Below are 20,127 nucleotides of genomic sequence, written 5' to 3'. Positions count from 1 at the left end.
AAGGGAAGGCGCCATGTGTCCACGCCACGCCGCTGTTAGGTCCACACACAGCTTCCGGTCATTCCTGCTGTTGTGAAAACCAGCACCGCACCATCTCCATGCCGCCATCGTGGTTGTTATAAATACGAGGTCCACACACAGCTTCCGGTCATTCCTGCCGTTGTACACACCGCACCGCGCCGTGTCCACACGGCCATTCCGCGCCGCCCTCACACTGCCCCCAGTTGGCCGGGAGAAGGGAAAGCGCGCCACGTCTCCACGCCGCCATGTTAGGTCCACACACAGCTTCCGGTCACTACTGCCGTTGTACACACTGCACCGCATTATCTCCATGCCGCCATCATGGTTGTTATAAATACGAGGTCCACACACAGCTTCCGGTCATTCCTGCCGTTGTACACACCGCACCGTGCCGTCTCCACACGGCCATTCCGCGCCGCCCTCACACTGCCCTCACTTGGCGGGGAGAAGGGAAAGCGCGCCGCGTCTCCCGCTCCCGGAGCTGCAGGGCTCCCGAGCAGCTCGCGCACGTCAGTTCCCTCGTCAGCCTCCGCGACGCCCCGGACTGGCGCCCGGGCTGGGCCTGCGGCGCGGCGCCTCCCTCCGCCATGGCTGCCCTCCGGAAGAAGCTGGTGGTGGTGGGAGCCGGCGCCTGCGGCAAGACGAGCCTGCTGGTGGTGTTCAGCCGCGACCACTTCCCGGAGGAGTACGTGCCCACGGTGTTCGAGAACTACGTGGCCGACGTGGAGGTGGACGGCCGGCGGGTGGAGCTGGCGCTGTGGGACACGGCCGGCCAGGAGGAGCACGACCGCCTGCGGCCGCTGTCCTACCCGGACACCGACGTCGTGCTCCTGTGCTTCGCCATCAGCAGCCCGGACAGCCTGGAGAACGTGCCGGCCAAGTGGGCCCCGGAGGTCCGGCACTTCTGCCCCGGCGTGCCCCTCGTCCTGGTGGGGAACAAGAAGGACCTGCGGAACGACGCGGGCACCAGGCGGGCGCTGGCGGCCTGGAAGCAGGAGCCCGTGCGGCCTGAGGCAGGCAGGGACGTGGCCAGCAGGATTGGCGCCTTCGGCTACCTGGAGTGTTCGGCGAAGACCAAAGAGGGCGTGAGGGAGGTGTTTGAGATGGCCACGAGGGCTGCTCTGCACGCCAGACGCGGCAAGAAGAGGTGGGGCTGCCTGGTCCTGTGAAACCTTGAGGCTCGGTGCGAGTGGCGTGTTCGCTGGGCTTCCTGTCTGCTTATTGGCGTTTTTTTTTTTTTTTTCATTTATCAGTGGTTTACCAAAGACTGCAAACCGGAAGTCACCTTGCTACAGCGTTTAGAAGTCAACCATGGTCAATGATATCCAACTCGGCCACCACCACCATCCCCCCCCCGCCACTGCCCTGTACCCTAACCCTGCCTGACACAGCAGGTGCTGTGAATTTCTTCACTTCTTTCTTGAAAGAGAAAGCAGGTGTCTCTTGTGAATCAGGTTGGAACTACTTTAAAACCAGCATCCCACCTGGCAGCTGCAGGGTACTCTGATGCGTTACCACTGCGGAGCTTTGCTCCTTAGCAGATCTCATTGGTGTACCTCTGGGTATCCAGTTTGTTTCAAAAAAAAAAAAAAAAGGGGGGGGGGAGTGGGGACTCAACCAGCAAGACCCAAGTCCATGCGGCTGTGGCAGAGTTACAGCTCTGTGGTTTCAGGTTTGTTACCTTATGGTTCCTGTGTAATTAGTGCCACTTAATGTATGTTACCAAAAGTAAATATATCTACCCCAGGCTAAATGTGGTTTTGGTATAATTGGATTGCATAATACCGATATTTGCCAACCCTTCAGAATGTGTATTGGCTTGTAAAAAAAAAAAAAAAGTAGTGTTTGAAAAAAATTGAGATTGAAGTTTCAATTTCAGTTTTGAAATTCCCACTGTGTTACTATCTCTGGTAAAAGATAACCACATCACTTGTTTTCTACCTATATCAGTACCTGTTTCCAGAGATGAGCTAAGTCAATAGGACTTTGTTTTCACACCTGAGGCAATTAGAATCTGTGGAAGGTGCTATAATCTCTCTCACCTGGCCTGCAGGCTCTGGCTGTAATTCACAGCGCTTTTTCTCTTCACTGGGTCTAGGTTCCCTCACAGAGAAATTGCCAATCTTAAAGGTGGAACTTGATTTCCCGCTTCTCTTTAGTGGACTAATTTTTTTCCCCTGTACTTGTTAATTTTTCCAACTAATAAAATAAAGGTAGTTTCAGCCCCAAAAACAGTGCTGAAGTTTTTTGAAACCTGAAATGGCAAGAAAGGTGGTAATGGAGGACAGATTTCAATGTCACTGTTAGTCTAAATTATTAAGCAACCAGATAGGATTTATAGAGATTTAAAATATATCTTCATGGTGGGAATAAACAAACATTATCTTGGTTTGTAGCTCCATTCCGAATTCTGTAAAACACTGGTAGAAATGGTTTGCAAACTTGTTCAGTACAGGGCCACATCATAAGTATCTTAGGCTTTACAGACCATTCTTTGTTGTGTATTCTTTTTTTGGTGGTGTATTTTATTAACAACCCTTTAAAGAAATAGAAAGCATTCTTAGCGCTATGCAAAAACAGGCCCCAGGCCAAATTTAGTCCATTAGCTGTAGTTTGCTGTCCCCTAGAAATGGGTGTCTGGTTCCACCACAACCTTCTCTGCTATTGTCTACATAAATGTCTAAGATGTACAAGGTGAACTTTTTCACTGGAAGTTTTGTGACTGGCCGAAACAGAGGTAAACTTAAAAATTCTGATTATATTTTTTCTTTTAAAAATGCTCATGTTACAAAATAAACAGATACAGCGATTTCATGCTATATTAACATAAAGAGATTCTTTGTTTTTCTTTCACTTATAAAAGTTCAAGAAATACTTTTAAATTTTCAAATTGAGTGTTTTTTTACAACAGTAAGTGCATAAATGATTGCTGTATCATCAGAAGTAAATGTATAGCAATTCATTGGGCATTGTAGAGTATCACAAATATATCAAAGTAGACTATATATTTTTTTGACAGGCAGAGTTAGATAGTGAGAGAGAGAGACAGAGAAGACTTTATATTTTTGGCCGGCGCTGCGGCTCACTAGGCTAATCCTCCACCTGCAGCGCCGGCACCCCGGGTTCTAGTCCCGGTTGGGGCACCAGATAATGTCCTGGTTGCTCCTCTTCCTGTCCAGCTCTCTGCTGTGGCCCAGGAGGGCAGCGGAGGATGGCCCAAGTGCTTGGGCCCTGCACCCCATGGGAGACCAGGAGGAGGCACCTGGCTCCAGGCTTCGAATCAGCGCAGCGCGCCGGCTGCAACGAGCAGCCATAGTGGCCATTTGGGGGGTGAACCAACGGAAAGAAGAACTTTCTGTCTCTCTCTCACTGTCTAACCCTGCCTGTCCCCCCCACCCAAAAAAAAAAAAAAAAAAAGAGCGAGAGAAGACTTTATATTTTAAAGATAAATGTGTTCACTTATTTTCTGAAATTGCTTTCATAAAAATGTTCCCTATACAATTGCTGGTTTTTGTAGCATCTTTTTAATACATTTTTACTACCCAGACTTTGTGTTTCAACCTGTGTCTTTTTTGGACGACTATAAACTAAAAAAATTCTTTTTTGTTCAGGTAAGAAAAATAATTTTATAGTGAAAAATGTTTCACTGTAGCTCGTGATGAGACAGGGGTTATTCCACTTATTAGTTTGCACACAATTGTGAGTAAAATATAGTTGCTTAGTTCTAATTCAGAGTATTTGGAATGGTAAAAATTCCAGTTCTTCAAAAGAGGTCAATGAATAAAAAAATGATTTTTCTGAAAATCAATTATATCACTTATATTAAAGCCTTGTGTACTAATTGTGAGCTACATATCAGCAATTACAAGTCACGAAGCAGATAACATAGGCCTGATACTACTGCCGAGAGCAGAGGTCCTCTTTGGAACCAACTCAGCTCTTATGAAACCATTTGATATGAAAACCATCTCTCTGGCTTTAACTTTTTGCAAAACTGAATATCCAGAAGTAGTTTGGCATGCAGATCCCATGATTCCAAATGCACATCTTTGCATGGTTGTAAGATTTCAAAGACATTTAAGTCTCTAGGACAACTTAATAAACTATCAATTTGTTTATTTGCTCCTAATAAATTGTTAGTTGTAGAAAAAAATAAACTATCAATTTGCTTTTTTAAGTATCTGATCTCTAATCTTAAAAATGAAAGAAACTTTTAAAATAACTGTTGGAAAATTTATATAATCAGTGGAACAGATTAAGTGCACATAGGTTTTTTCCCCTACTGAAGTGGTATTAGAATCTCTCTCTTCCTTTAATGAGTTTTGCTGTCAACTTTATCATGTGATCTGATTCTAAATGTTTTTAACTTGAGAATCACTGTCTTGGCTTGCCTAAAAAAGTACAAATTGCAAAGGGAGTGTCATAATATCTTGCTTCTCTTAGGTGAAAATGACCCATGCAGATGTTCAGGTAAAGGAAATTTGGCCTGGCTATCAAATGGTCATGGATGAAACAAACAAGAATTTCAACTGAAGCCTGAGATTTGCAATCTACATCACTGCTTTTCCACTGAGTAGCATATGAATTGACAATATGATCATCTACTTTCTGTTATCATTAGCTGATTGTATTATTGGTTAAAGCCAGCCTATGAGGATGAACATATAGCTTAATATGCAAATCAAATAAAATGTGAAATACACTTATTTACGATATACTTGCATTATAGAAAGTATGATTAAAATTTAAAGTAATTTAAAAAATTAAAAGTAATTTTTAAAAAGATTTATTTATTTGAAAGGCAGTTACAGAGAGAGAAGGAGGGACAGAGATTGATCTTCCATCCACTGGTTCACTCCCCAAATGGCTGCAATAGCTGGGGTTGTGTCAAGCCAAAGCCAAAAACTAGGAACTAGTTCTCACTGGGTTCTGCTACTTTGTGCCCCAGCAGACTGACTCTTTCCTATTACCTCCCACTACACCCCACTCTCCAGATGCTCTGGTTACTGTCGTTTCTACTGAAGTTTGTTTCAGCAATTTCTACACTGGTTTGGATATTCCTGGTAGGACGCACTATGGTGATTGATTAACACTATTTTGTAAAAAAAAAAAAAAAGTATTGTAGTATTGTATGCGCACTTGTGTGTCACCTGTGTTACAATCATTTGGGTTCCATTTCAGGCTTTGGCTCTGGTTACTAACGTGGAGTTAGCCAAACTATAGTTTGAGTGCATGATCATTTCTGACACCCACTGCAAGGAGTCCAGCTACAAAGTAAAAAGGGAAAATTTATACAAGATTTCTCTCTGACTTCTGCACCAACTTAAAAGTCAGTAGTTTCCCAAAACTACCCTTGTGCTTGCTAATTCACGAGAAAGGCCCACAGTAATCAGGAAGGCTGTTACACACCTGGTGATGACCAATTGTAATGCAGGGGAACAGAGGATTCCACATGCCCTTAGCACATACTGCCTTCTCGGCACTCGTGGGTGATAAACACACATGCAGTGCTGCCAACCGGAGAAGCTGACCCAGGTCTCCCCGTGAGCAGAGCTGTTATTGTGGTCCTATTAGGTAAGCGTGATGGATTGACTGCCTCTATAGTTGAGATTCAGCCTCCAGGTTAACTGATACCACATGATTCAAAGACCCAATTCTAAAATCACATGGCTGAGCTTTCTGGTGTGGTCTGCTCTCATCTGAAGATTATCAGTCATGGCCAGCCACATTCTCAAATAAAAACATTCCAGATAGTTATGATACAAATTTCCAGAAGCTACAGGCAAAGTCCAGACTCCACTGTAAACTATGTAACATCTCTAATCCTGTGTTTTTTCATCTGTAAAATAAATGTAATCATACTTTCCCTATGACTTTCAAGCCTTAATTCATGAAGAAATGCTGTAATCCTCTATATTTAGAAAAAAATCCCAGCTAGTAAAAATTTAAAAAAAAAAAAAAAAAACCTCTTCATTTCTGCTAGAATGAGGTAGCTTCTCTGTCTGAGAGAATACTGTCAAATGGCCCCCACCACAAATCCCATTTTCCAAAGATAATTCTGATTGCATCATGTCCTCAGACAGGCTCTCCCATTTTCAGGGGAACGGTACCTTGTGGTGAGATGTCCACTGTACCAACCACTGGCAGGAGAGCCATAAAATACGGCCAGGCAATTGATTTATATATATTTCTTCTTAAAGCACTGAAAAATGCTAAAAATGGAGAGGATTTTCTAAGATGACAGTATACAGGAACCTGATTTACGGATTAGTTATTATGAGCTCTGATACTACGAGGGCACTCAGTGCTTTTCACCAAGCACAGGTGCACAGAAATAAGATTCCCGCCTGTCCTGGAGAACAGCATTATCTGCATGTGTGTTCGATATGAAGTACAAGAATTAAAGAAGCAAATTTCATATTTTAGTAATGTGACTCTAAAGCCACAAATGAATGTGGGTATGCTTATGGTTTGGAAAATTTTCCACAATCAAAAATATCAGAAAATGAATTTTAGATGTTGTTTTTATATTTTGTACTCAGTATGTGCAGCATCTTGCAAATATCTTTTAAATAATGTGTATGGCTACAGTCATGTAAAATGAAAAGTACCCCAAACACCTTGAATAATATGAAGAAATTTGTTCATTTCATAATTTCAGCTTTAAAAATAAATATTTAGAGGTTTCTAAGGTAAGTAGCTTTGTTGGCATGGATCACTCAAATTTGTAAAATACACATTTGTAAAATTGTAAAATCTAAGAAAGTATTCCAGTCATTAAGAAAGGGTATTCAGGGGCTGGCACTGTGGTGTACAAGGTTAAGCCTTGGTCTGCAGTGCCGGCATCCCATAGGGGTGCTGGTTCAAGTCCTGGCTGCTCCACTTCTAATCCAGCTTCCTGCTAATGCACCAGGTAAAGCTGCGGAAGACGGCCCAAGTCCTTGGACCTCTGCACCCACGTGGAAGACACAAAAGAAGCTCCTGGCCCCTGGCCTGGGCTGGCCCAGCTCTGGCAGTTGTGGCCATTTGGAGAGTGAACCAGCACATGGAAGATTGATCTCTCTCTCCTTCCTTCTCTGTATCTCTGCCTTTCAAATAAATAAATACATCTTTTTTAAAAAGGGTATTAAAATCAGCTTTGAATAGAATAAACTTTAAGTGGAAGCATGAGAAGACTTTTTTAAAGGTAAACGTAGAAGAATGGAATGGAAAAAACTGGGGAACGGAGATCTTTGCAGACTTCAAAAAGTTCACGGAAAATGTGAATTATCTTTTCATTCCATTTTTCTGTAACCTGTATTTTTAAGGGACTTTTGTGTTTGAGTTGGCACTCAGTGGCACTTGTGAACCATTAACTTCAATTACACGGAAAACCCCAAACAAACCCTGGGCATTGTAAATCTCATTAATTTTTAAACACATGGGGACTGGAATAAATGGACTTTGAATTAACTCAATCCAAATTACCTGATATGAAAACATAATTGCAATTCCGTTGCCTGAAATCAGTCGCCAGTTGAAAATGCAGAATAGTTTGCTATGCTAAGGTTTATTACAATTTTATCTGTTTTGAAGTTTCATAGGAATGTTTTCATAAAACATGAGTCTGAGATTGAGAAAATAAGGGATTTTAACGGACATTTCCATATAATTTTGTAAACCTCGGGGAGCATTTCATCAAATGTCCCTTCTTTAAGGGGGGGATCTTTGAGTTGCTTAAGTAAAACATTCAATTCAAAACATACAACTGCAATCCTCAAGCACACCCGCTAATGCGTCATCAAGAAAATCAGGACTCGCGTATTTCTAGACTTCCTGCTTTGTTTCTACAGCAGTAAGGTAAAGCATAATATTAACATGAGCCTAACAACGAGAGTGAAAATGTGAAGAAATATGCTATAAGAGAAAAACAATGGAAATGTTGCTAAAATGAGATATTTTCAAAAACCAAAGAAAAATCACCTTGAAAAATCTGCTGCTTTTGGAAAGTCTGGTGTCCTTGGTCCCATCTACTTGTAGACAGTAAAGTCACCATATAAACTTCTAATATTTTTGTGTTGTTTTACCAAAGTTTCTATTTCTTAGATCTTAAAATAATCTCTGATTGGAGGCAGGCCACATTTCCTGAGGGATCCTGTTATTAATACCCTCATTTAAGTAAAGAATTATGAAACACAGAATAATGTCCATCCTATGTGCCTTACAGAAAGCTTTAAAGATTAGCCCCCTGTACCCAACCCACTTGGAACACAGTAACACCCACAGACAACACGTGAAGGCTTATACCTGAGAAAAAATGTGCTTTGAAGCCCTTCTTGGACACAGTATTATCAGACTTGAACTCGATTCTCATGTTGTTGAACTGGGACGTGATCACTTCGGGCACTTCAGCTCCACAGAACTTGCCGTGTAACTTAGCCTCAGAGGAAAGCCCACTCCAGATCTCCACATAATCATATTTGCAAACCTGCAAAACACGTTAATGTGGTCAACAGACCCGAGAGTCGCAGATGATTGACATTCACACATGCATTGCGTTTTTATTCCTGTATCTAGTATGATGTTTTTATTCCCCTCTTTATTCCTGTGTTAATGTTAAATCAAGCTGAAATAAACAGGTAAAGGAAAGATAAACAAGACTAGCACAGGGCTCAACCATGAGTCTGAAGGGATGAAACAATTAGAGAGATGAGAGCCCCAGAGGGTGCACACACATATGTATGCTTGTTTACATCTTTCCTAAAATATTAAAGGAGAGTTGAGATGAATGTTTGTTGAGGCATAGGCACTGATAATCACAAGACAAGCAACTCTGCCCTTTCAAATCAAACTCCTGAAACCTTCACCAGGGACTGTGAAAATACTTCTTACATGTGGTCTTATTTAATATTGACAGTATATGACATAGCCTATGAAATCACCAATAGCAACAGAAACTGTACTTTCTATGGTAGAGATGAGAAAACTTAGCTCTAGAAATTTTTTATACAACGTGGTCAACATTTTCTTAGCCTACAAGGCAAGGTGGTGATGAACAGCACGGAGTGTGGTTTAGAACCGGGTTGTCTCACAAGAAAGCCACATTCTAATCAGAGCTGCACCATAAACAACTTTCCAAGTGAAAGACAGATACTTGGTATATAAAAAGCAGACGTTTTGCCTTTCCAATTTGCTAACGTCTTGGAGTTGCTACGTACTAGCAAGTTACTCTGTATGATTACTGTAGAATTGCAAACAGACTGGAACTCTAGTAAATGGGACAGAGGCAAAAATCTAGCTCATTGTGACTTACATGAAATGCATTAACAACAAAAGGGAAAAAGCTAAGTGAATCTCAGGCAATAAGCACTGTTGTGGCCACTAACAAACATTTTGTGAATACACTTTCCCAAAGTTTCTGTAATAGGACATGTTCTATAGAGTATATGTTGTATGAATGACCTTCTTACATAAATGTTTAATTAGCAACACTTAACAGTTTGCAAAGGATCTTTCTGCAACTGAGGAGGACCCCATGAGAATCATGCTTTGAGAAAACAAAGCTCAATTTACGTAAAACCTGAACAGAAACCTTCAGCCTTTTAAGCAACACCTATCAAAAATGAGTCAAAGAATGTCACATCCGTCATAACTATAGTTTTATGGAAAACCATGAAAACAGAAGTCATTCAACACTGAATTCATATGAAATCACAGAATGGGTAGTAAAATTGAGATTTTCAAAATGTGTAGCTCATAAAAAGTTTTTGCAAAAATATTACAAAAATCATTTTCATTATTTCGATACTTCCCACAAACTCAAGCTAGTTTGTAAAGAAAAAATATATTAATGTGGATAAAGTATGCTGAAAAGAGTAACTCTATTCTTTTCTATCATGAAACTTAATCATGATGTTAACAGAAAAAAGCTGAAGACGTCCAGTCAGTTCTAGGCTTCTACAGTTCTCTGAAATACATCTTTATTATGGTTCAGATTTCAATTCCCTTTAGGTAATGAAATAGCTATATCTTTTACATTGAAACCACTGATATGGACTAATCTCATGGTATAAAATGCACAGATATTACAAACACCTCAACACGTACTGCCCTCAGGCACACATGCCTTACATTTCTGTTCTCACACTTCTTTGCAAGTGTTCATCAGATATACATCAAAGACATGAGTTATTTTTAATCACGTTTAGAGGTGATGAGTCATGTTCATTTTCAAATAAACACAGAAACTAGTTATTGGGACCAAAGGTGTGGAAGAAGTTAGTAAGAGAAAATCAAGTATGAGAGATTAAATAAATACTTATAACCTTTTCTCTGGAATTAAACTTGTGTAGACCAATCATACAAAGGACATTCTTCAACAAGTTCTCATTCTTATTTCTAGGCTTGCCATTCATTTATATTTGGTGTACTGTCATATAGAAACTTTCAAATAAATAACTTCACTTGTTTAAATGTGGTTACCTAGCAGAAAATGCTACTATTGATACAGTATGCAATAATTTATAGAAGATAGCTTCAGCTCAACATGTCTTACCGAGGTTAAAAAATTAATTATTTATTTATAAAGCATGCACACATTCATAATGAAAAATTACTTTCATAATGAAAATACACCCATTTCTACAAATAAGATATACCAAGTTGTTCCAAATGGATATTTTTGTTATGACTCAAATCAAAATCCACTGGGTATTTTTTTCCCAGCCATGACATGAAGCTGACCCTAAATACTCCAAGTCTCTAACAAATGGAGAAAATGGTGTATATTAACTACCTGAATTAGAAACTCCCTCTAGGTAATTTCCTATCTCCCAGAAACAATCTAAAATAGAGTACTATGCTCTTTTTTAAAAAAAGTTTTCTGATTTGCCTTCAGGGATTCCTTCATTTTTAAAAAAAATCTATTTATTGCTCACTTACTTCATTGCCTTCCAATTCAAAAAACTCAAACTTCATAGATATTCTGTACTGGGTTGGTGCAACCACTTGCCACACACAGTTTTTATTAGGAGGATACTCTTTGGGCCATCCTGGGGTGGTGATGGTGCCATTAAGCTTGGTAAGAAGTCCGCCACAAGCAGCTAGAAGAAAGAAAAGGAAGGGTATTCCCTTATTAAAGTCACCCCCTTCTTAGCACAGTTCCACTGATACCCAAACATTCAAAATAGCCAAGATACAGGACCTACCAGGATATGAATGAATGGATGAAGAAAATGTGGCACATAATAAAATGGAATAGTATTCAGCCATAAAAAAGAATGCAGTCCTGACATTTGCAATGCATGGATGGAAGTGGAGGTCATTATGTTAAACAAAGTCAGGCACAGAAAAGTCAGTACCAAATGTTCTCACTGTATGTACAAGGTAAGTTGATCTCATAGAAGTAGGGAGGAGAATAGGGTTGACAGAGGCTAGGAAGGTTGGGCAAAGAGAAGATGGAGAGAGGTTAGTGACTGGGTACAGAAATCAAGTTAGATAAATAGAAAAAGCACAAGTGGTCTCTATATAGTACAGTAGGGTGACGATAATTAACAGTTATTTACTACAGATTTCAAAATACCCATAAGAGAAGTTTTTCAATACTCCCAACACAGAAAAACAATAATTATGCTGATGTGATCACTACACATTGTACACATGTAAAGAAATAACATACTGTGCGTCATGAATACATGTAATTATTAGGTGTCAATTATATAAGTGAATGAAAAAACCGCCTTCTGGATTCCAACAGACACTGAAGCTACTGTTCTTTAGTTTTTAGAACAACTATGGCAATCATGAAACCACAGTTACAAAGTACCACTTTGCAGCTTTGCAACCAGGCAGATAAGAGGTACAACAATATTTTAGATCACTTTAATCTTTGGCAATCAACCTAAAGGAAACTGGGTGTCAGTTTTTGTATCTCTTAAATGGGTTCACCATAATAATATCTTGTAGTGTGCCTTGGGTACTTCAGAATTAACAGAAAGAATACATTTTAGAATTGATAGAGTTGTGATAAGGAAAAGATATATGTAAAGCATAATATAGTCTAAAATCATTCTTTCTTCAATCTCTTTTTTGCCAAGACAAGCAATGATGTATTACCTGAGTCAGCGGGCAAGATAAATTATGACAGATACAACATATTTGTTATTCCACAAATCTCTGTTTAACAACTGGTTTTCATTTCCTGTGGATGATCTATTTAAGAGAGACACCATTTACTTCCCTTCTTTGCTAACAGCGAAGTTAGCAAAATCAAAGTATCCCAGAGCAAGTTGTGTGAAAAGATCATATACACATTTTATAGCTAATTCCCAGGGAGTCAAGAATTGCTTAAACTAAATGGTCTCTTTGATTTTATGTACATGTCACTGGTGTGCCAAGTCCTCTTTTTGAAAGGTATGGCATTTTGTTCATAACAATGTATCTTAATTAACAGAGAGAGGATTAAGTGTTTAATAGACAAAAAAAGATCAACTTTTACAAAGAAATAAGGAATCACTGTTTTTTTAGGTTGGCAGATATGGAATGAATTCATTAAGGAAACACCTTAGGCACCTTTGCCTCTTACATCCTCTAGCAGAGACACAGTAGAGAACAAAGTGCTTATTTTCAGGGAGCTTGCATTTCAGTGGAACACACCAAAACAAGTTAATAAATACAAAAATGCAAGTATTGCTGCAAGTCCTGTGGTGATGCATTCGACAGGAATTTCTAAAGAGGAATAAAGGGGGGAACAGACTGCAGGAATGAAGATCCAAATGTTTATTCTCTCTCCAGTCTGAGGTGTGAGGCCTCTGCTAGGGTGGAGGAGAGGGAAATGAGAGAGGCAGCTTTAAATGTGAGGGCAGAGATCTTAGGACATGGTAAGACAGCCTGGCAAACAAAACCTCACATGGGATTGTAAAGAAGAAATGTGCATAACCATGACAAAGACATCTCTGTTTAAAGAAGCATTTATTCATGAAATGCATGTCTGGTTTTAGGCTAGATGCTTTCTGTCTACTACATGCTGGAGGTAACAAAAGCAAATCCGGTTTAGGGCTGCTGACTTAGAGACCACAGAGACCACAATAAGAAAATATCAAGTCATGGATGGATGGATGGGTGAGTGGGTGGGTGGGCAAATAGGTGGGTAAAATATCTAGATTTAGAAAGAGACAGAAATGCATACATGCACACACAACAGCGTAGTAACCAAAGGAGGACAGAATTGATTACATAACAAGAATTTGTTATCAGCTGTGACTTTGAATTAAGTCTTAGTAGTTTTTGGAAAGAGGTTATTATAGGGGACAAGAAAGGCATGAGGGAAAGATAGAGATAGAGATAGAGATAGAGATAGAGATAGAGATAGAGATAAGGATGGAGACAGAGTTAGAGATACAGAGAGCACATGAGAATACAAAACAGTCATCCCTCCATAAGTGGTTCTTCAACACCTCTGGATAAGGAACTCTGTGGCTGCACAAGTCCCTTATACAAAATGGTGCCGCATGTGCAAATAACCTGTGCACACCCTCCTGTATACTTCAAATCATTTCTAGAAGACCTGCAATATCTAATACAATGTAAATGTTATGGGAATAGTTGTCTCACTATCCTGTTTAGAGAATACATACAAGAAAAATGAAAGAAGGCTGCACTTGCTGAGCACAGGCTTAATTTCTTTTTGGAATATTCTGGAACAGTAGCTGATTGAATTCGCAGAGGGGCAACCCGTGGATGTGGAAGGAGGACTTGGGCAGCAATGAGGGTGCGCGCAGGTGCTGCCCGGGCCCAGCCATACCTTCGCAGCTCCTCCTGTCCGGCCCCAGCTCGTAGCCCGGCTCACAGGCACACTGGTAGCTGCCCAGGGTGTTCAGACACCGCTGCTCACAGCCGCCTCGGTCAGCTTTGGCGCACTCGTCTTCCTCTGCAAAAACGGCAGAGTTACAGGATGACCACCATGTTGTGCTTTCATAGGCCATGTTTGAAAACAGGATTCTACCTGGCTCTGAGGACAACGAAGACAACGACTCACCTCTCCGACACAAGAAGAGGGAACACAGCCTTTGCTGGATGACTTGCAAGAATTCAGGTCCCGCAACCTAGGAATTAGAGAAGCAGGCTAAGTCCTGGACCTACAGCAGGGCCACCCAGAGCCCACGTTATCCCAGCGTGTGTTTGCTCTGAATTTGAGCTTAGAAGGGGATGATTAATGAAATAATAAAAAAAAAAAAAACAGCTGCAATAGCATAGCTTCACCTACTGATTTCACAGAATAGTTGCAAGATATGTCTCAAAATGTTTTTAAAGAAATAACATTAAGAAAGAGATTGTGGGAATAAAAATTAAAAACAGATGAAAATCCTAAATTCACTGGACCTCTTTCAATTGAAAGCCTTTGGTGTTTCTTACAAATACATTTTGAGCCAGAAAATATAACTATCTCACATGTTTGTGAATGTATATACTATTTAACTGTATATATACATATGAAAATATGCATAGGAAATATATATGAAATATGTTATTTTCATTTTCTAGATTTATTTATTTATTTGAAAGTCCGAGTTACAGCAAAAGAAGGAGAGACAGGGTGAGAGAGAAATCTTCCATCTATTGGTTCACTGCTGAAATGGCCACAGTGGCCAGGGCTGGGCCAGGCCAAAGCCAGGAGCCAGGAGCCAGGAGCTTCATCTGGGTCTCCCATGTGAATCTTTGCTGCTTTCCCAGGTTCATTCGCAGGGAGCTGGATCGGAAGTGGAGCAGCTGGGACTTAAACTGGTACCTATATGGGATTCTGGCACTATAGGTGATGGCTTTACCAGCTATGCAATGGCGCCAGCCCCAAAACATATATTATTTTAAAAAAATGTATGACAGAAAATCTTAAACATATAAATGAACATTTGAATAAATATTTTAATACATGCAGTAAAAGTGTCAAGTTTCTCTGCTTTTTTAATTCATATGGTGAATATTTAAGCAACTCAGAGAAAATGTGTTTTACTGTTTTTTAAGTAACAAAATATTTAGGTTATCTGTAAATTTTCATATATACAACTGAGTACATTATGTATCCTATAAAATTAGTATAGAGGAAACATTTTTCTCTTTCTTCATAACAATTTTATTGCACAATGACACACTTAAAATAATTTCCTATGAATTTCAGAAAGCATATTTGATGCTATTTACCCCAAAGCAACTTTCTTATCTCAGTAATATGCAGCTAACATGGAACTAGAAAGCAAACTGAAATGCAGTTATGTAACCACAAATTAAAGTTGATCAGTTCTGTCTTTGTCAAAAAGACACTTTAGATATCAGAAGATCCTGTTAAGGAAGCCACCGGGAATTTCCCAGGGGGGAACAGCATCCTGTAAAGCTGAGTTTAGACGCGCTGGCATCTGGAAATAAATCGATTGTCTGTGTGTCAGTGCACTCTCTTCTCATTGGGAATCTTTTATTGATTATATGCACTGCAGATATTTAGTCCTGTCTGTGTATCCCTTTCTGGATTTTGCTAGTTTGACTATTTCATAAGAAACAGATGGTTGAGTGCCCTAACGGAGTTCTTACTCTGTGCTTCAACGTTGTTTTACAAAAAAAATGTTTTCCACCAAAACATATCAAATCATCCTTATAAACTGTACCTACTCCAACTTTTAATACAATTTTAATTTCGTCCTCCCCTGGAAGCTAGATGCTGTATTTACTCCAAAGAAAGTTCCTCATTCGTAAAGGACTTCCGATTACCTTTAAAGAAGTTAGCGGCAAACCCAGCCTTGTTCACAGTTCCGTCAGAAACAAACTTCATCCACAAGGTGTTGGAGGTAGATCTTATGTCTTCAGGCTTATCATAACCACAGAAACGCCCTATCAAAGGGCTGTTTTCACTGGTTCCATCTCGAACCTCTAGGTAGTCATAGGCACAGTTGTCATGTCTTTCAATCTACAACAGTGAATATAAATCTTATTAATAGATGAAACAGGGGCTGGTGTTGTGGCACAGCAGGTAAAGCCGTGACCTGCAGTGCCCACATCCCATATGAGCACCGGTTCTTGTCCAGGCTGCCCCCTCTTCCGATCCTGCTCCCTGCTAATGTGCCTGGGAGAGCAGTGGAGGATGGCCCAAGAGCTTGGGCCTCTGCACCTACACGGGAGACCCGGAAGAAGCTCCCAGCTCTTAGCTTTGGCCTGGCCCAGTCTAGCTGTTGCAGCCACCTAGAGAGTGAACCAGTGGCTGGAAGATTTCTCTCTCACTCTGTCTCTCCCTTTCACTGTAATTCTGACTTTCAAATCAATAAATAAATAAATATTTTTCTTAAAAAATAGATGAAACAATTCTTATAGGAAGATAATTAAGTACTCTCAGTGTTATAGTACTGACATAGTAAGACTGAAGATGACTTACATTACGTAAGTGCACATAAGCATTCCTTATGAGTGTATATGATAATGCATTGCACATTTTTTATTACGAAAACAATACAGGGACAAGTACTTTACTTGGGTCAGGATCAACAGAAGATAACTAACTTTTTAAATGAAATTAACTTCTAAGTACTGATTCTTTAGTAACTAAACCTGAAAAAAATACCCAGACTTAAAATGATCATTGAAAACACTGGCCATATAAACTGTAAGCAATGATTTGTTCTGAAACATAGTCATAAAAATAGCCCATCACTCATCAACAGAATCATTATTTTATTCACAGAGAAGCTGAATCCAAATTTCCTTAACAAATGTAGTACAAGTTTAGGCTACAAATATAATTTTGAAAAGTGACTCTGATAATTCTAGAGGACATTTCTTTCTAGTTGATGACTCTATCCATAATTAGCATGACTGTATGTAGACTACTGCTTGACTGTGGAGTCAGCACTGTCTTGCCCTTTCTCAAGGTAACATGGCCTTGTTTGGATGAGCCCTGCCACCTCGACACACTCTTCTTTAATCAGATAACCTGGGGAAATGCAAGCTCTTTCCTTATCAACGATCACACTATCGGTCTATGTCTATGAAATTTTATGGAAAACATATTCAACGACCTGTGTTTTGGTCCTGAACTCCTTAAAGCCACAGAACGAAAACTTACAAATTATTTTAAAAATAATAATAATCTTTAAATAATATTTTTGCTTTTAATTTCAAAATCTTAAGAGTCAACTCCCTATTAGATATTTGAAACTAGAAAACAGATACACTAATCTACAAATCAAAAACCATTGAAAGAACCACACGTTATCTATCATTCATCATACAATTCAGTAACTTGTCCATTTTCTTGTTACAAACCAATGTCAGGAAATATTCTTTCCTTGTAGCTACAACCTGAATGCATGAGACTGCTGTTGTAGTTGCTAGAAATCTCTTTTTTTATCAATATATAGACAGCAATAGTCTTCAAATTAGGTAGCATAAGGACAACCAGAAAAAAAAATTTGGGGGGAAATACAAATGTAGCTGGAACTAAGTACTGCATTTGCTGCTTCCTTTTCCCAAATCAAAAAACAGGATTCATTCATTCTTTCATCAAATACTCCGCGTCTCCTCTCTGTGCTAGGCACTCTTCTCTGTGCCTGGGTACCTGATGTGCATCATTCACTTAGCAAAACAACAAAGAACCTGTCCTGCTGGAACCCACATTCTACTGACAGAAAAAAACAATAAAACCACTGAGTGGGGCTGGCACTGTGGCTAGTGGGCGACGCCTCCACCTGCGGTGCTGGCATCCCATCGTGGGTTTGTGTCCTGGCTGCTCCTCTTCTGATCCAGCTCTCTGCTTACGGCCTCGGAGAGCAGTGGAAGATGGCCCACATCCTTGGGCCCCTGCACCCACGTATAAGATCTGGAAGAAGCTCCTGGCTCCTGGCTTTGGGTCAGCCCAGCTCCGGCTGTTGTGGTCATCTGGAGAGTAAACCAGCGGATGGAAGACCTTTCTCTCTGTCTCTCCTTCTCTGTCTGAAAGTCTGCCTCTCAAATAAATAAATTTGAATAATCTTTTTTTTAAAAAAATCACTGAATCATCAAATATTAAAAAGTAGTAAATTCCTTGGAAAAACATAAAGTGAAACAAGCTAAGAATTAGAAGGGCGGATCTTTATGCTAGCAGGTAGGAGGCTTGTTAAGATATCTGTGTCCCACAGGTGAATATTGGGTATGATTTTCAAACCCAGCTCCTGATTATAGCTTCCTGCTGATGTGGATCCTGAGAGGCAGCAGGAGATAGCTCAACTGGTGGGTTTCCCGCTACACATAAGGAAGCCTGAATTGAGTTCCCAGCTTCTGGATTCAACCTAGTTCAGTCCTGGTCAGCATGGAGATTGGTTAGTCAATCAGCTTACGGGAGCTGTCATTCTCTCTCTGTTGGTCTCTGCCTCTCTGATAATAACTTAACTTTAAAGGGATCTCAATTATTCTCTTCCTTTGCACCAATTAAAATAAATACACATTTTTTTTTAGAAAGGGGAGGAAAGTTTGCAGTTTTGAAATGCCTTCAGGGAGGGGCTCACTGAATATGATTCATAAATCTAGATTTTGTTCCTGAAAATAAATCCTCTTTATATGTGGGGTTAAAGAATACATGAAAAAATATTTGCATAAACAATGTCTTGTTTCAAAGCACACTTTAAAAACGGATGCTGTTTAAATAGGGATTGATTCAGAGCTGGCAGGGCACAGTTCTTCCAGCTACTCACCAGGGATAACAGGTGCATACGACACTCTCTGGTCTCAATCTTTCATACACTGTCTTCTTCATAAATATGAGAATGTTCCCAGATGGCCAAAGGCCATTCATCCGTCAAAATGGTATCTACAGGCCGGCGCCACGGCTCACTAGGCTAATCCTCTGCCTTGCTGCGCCGGCACACCGGGTTCTAGTCCCGGTCGGGGCACCGGATTCTGTCCTGGTTGCCCCTCTTCCAGGCCAGCTCTCTGCTGTGGCCAGGGAGTGCAGTGGAGGATGGCCCAAGTGCTTGGGCCCTGCACCCCATGGGAGACCAGGAAAAGCACCTGGCTCCTGCCATCGGATCAGCGTGGTGCACCGGCCGAAGCGCGCCCGCCGTGGCGGCCATTGGAGGGTGAACCAACGGCAAAGGAAGACCTTTCTCTCTGTCTCTCTCTCTCACTATCCACTCTGCCTGTCAAAAAAAAATGATATCTACAACTTTCAAGGTATGGGATTTGATAAATGAATAAGCAACACTGAACCAGTGACAAAGCTGCAGGGGAAATAACCGAAGGTCCCAGCAAGTCGTCCTGGCCTCCCCTGCTTCGAGCAGGCAGAACTGCTCCTGATTTTCAACTTGTACTGGAACACTGGGGCTGGGGAGTATTTTAATAAGATTGCTTTAAAAAAAATCACAGTGAGGGGCTGGTGCTGTGGCGCAGCGGGTAAAGCCATGGCTTGCATTGCTGGCATCTCATTTGGGCACCGGTTGAAGTCCCAGCTGCTCCACTTTCGATCCAGCTGTCTGCTTTGGCCTGGGAAAGCAGTAGAAGATGGCCCAAGTCCTTGGGCCCCTACACCCACATGGGAGACCCAGAAGAAGCTCCTGGCTTTGGATCGGCCCAGCTCCGGCTGTTGCGGTCAACTGGTGAGTGAACAAATGGATAGAAGACCTCTCTCTCTACCTCTCTTTCTCTCTGTGTGTAACTCTTTCAAATAAATAAATAAATCTTAAAAAAAAAAAAACCCACAGTACTACGAATGAAGAAAATAAGACACATACATGATTGAAGAAAATGAAACAAAAGTCTACATTTCCTCAGTTATTAAGAAGAAATGGGACAACAGATATTGTCTTCATAAAATTCACACTTTTCTTCTAACAGATACACAATAGATTGCTATAATTTTAATATAAAGTATATTCACTGGTTACTTAGCTAAAATTGGATGTTTAAGTATTTCATATGATACACAAACTATAAATATTTCATGGGTAAAATGTATAAAAATGGGCATTTTAGGATGAAAACCATTAGTATATAGTTATCTATATTGTTTATTAAATATTACCTGTCTGGTATGGAGTAAGGAAACAGAAACATAGACTGTAGTCCCACATAGTAAATGCCAGTTGTTGAGTTGGCTAGACAATACAATACGCATCATAC

General features: G+C 40.4%; 2 protein-coding genes across 2 annotated transcripts in view; one reads left to right on the top strand and one right to left on the bottom strand.

The window, feature by feature from the left end:
- Positions 1 to 20,127, bottom strand: part of LOC108175429 (tolloid-like protein 1) — a 225,606-nt gene that overhangs the window by 143,933 nt on the left and 61,546 nt on the right. The window contains exons 13-16 of the mRNA XM_070047159.1: positions 15,757 to 15,952; positions 13,802 to 13,927; positions 10,942 to 11,102; positions 8,308 to 8,488 (exon numbers count right to left, since the gene is read on the bottom strand). Coding sequence (XP_069903260.1) covers positions 8,308 to 8,488; positions 10,942 to 11,102; positions 13,802 to 13,927; positions 15,757 to 15,952 — 664 coding nt within the window. The remainder of the gene's footprint in view (positions 1 to 8,307; positions 8,489 to 10,941; positions 11,103 to 13,801; positions 13,928 to 15,756; positions 15,953 to 20,127) is intronic.
- LOC127489629 (transforming protein RhoA-like) lies at positions 548 to 2,852 on the top strand. Its single transcript, XM_070048211.1, has 2 exons — positions 548 to 1,168; positions 1,275 to 2,852. Exons 1-2 carry the CDS (start codon positions 609 to 611, stop codon positions 1,321 to 1,323), a joined length of 609 nt encoding a protein of 202 aa, XP_069904312.1. The 5' UTR covers positions 548 to 608; the 3' UTR covers positions 1,324 to 2,852.

Source organism: Oryctolagus cuniculus, chromosome 8 (genome assembly GCF_964237555.1).
Source record: "Oryctolagus cuniculus chromosome 8, mOryCun1.1, whole genome shotgun sequence".
NCBI lineage: Eukaryota > Metazoa > Chordata > Mammalia > Lagomorpha > Leporidae > Oryctolagus > Oryctolagus cuniculus.
The sequence above is the reverse complement of the archived record's forward strand: the minus strand, read 5'-3'. Positions and strand labels throughout refer to the sequence as shown.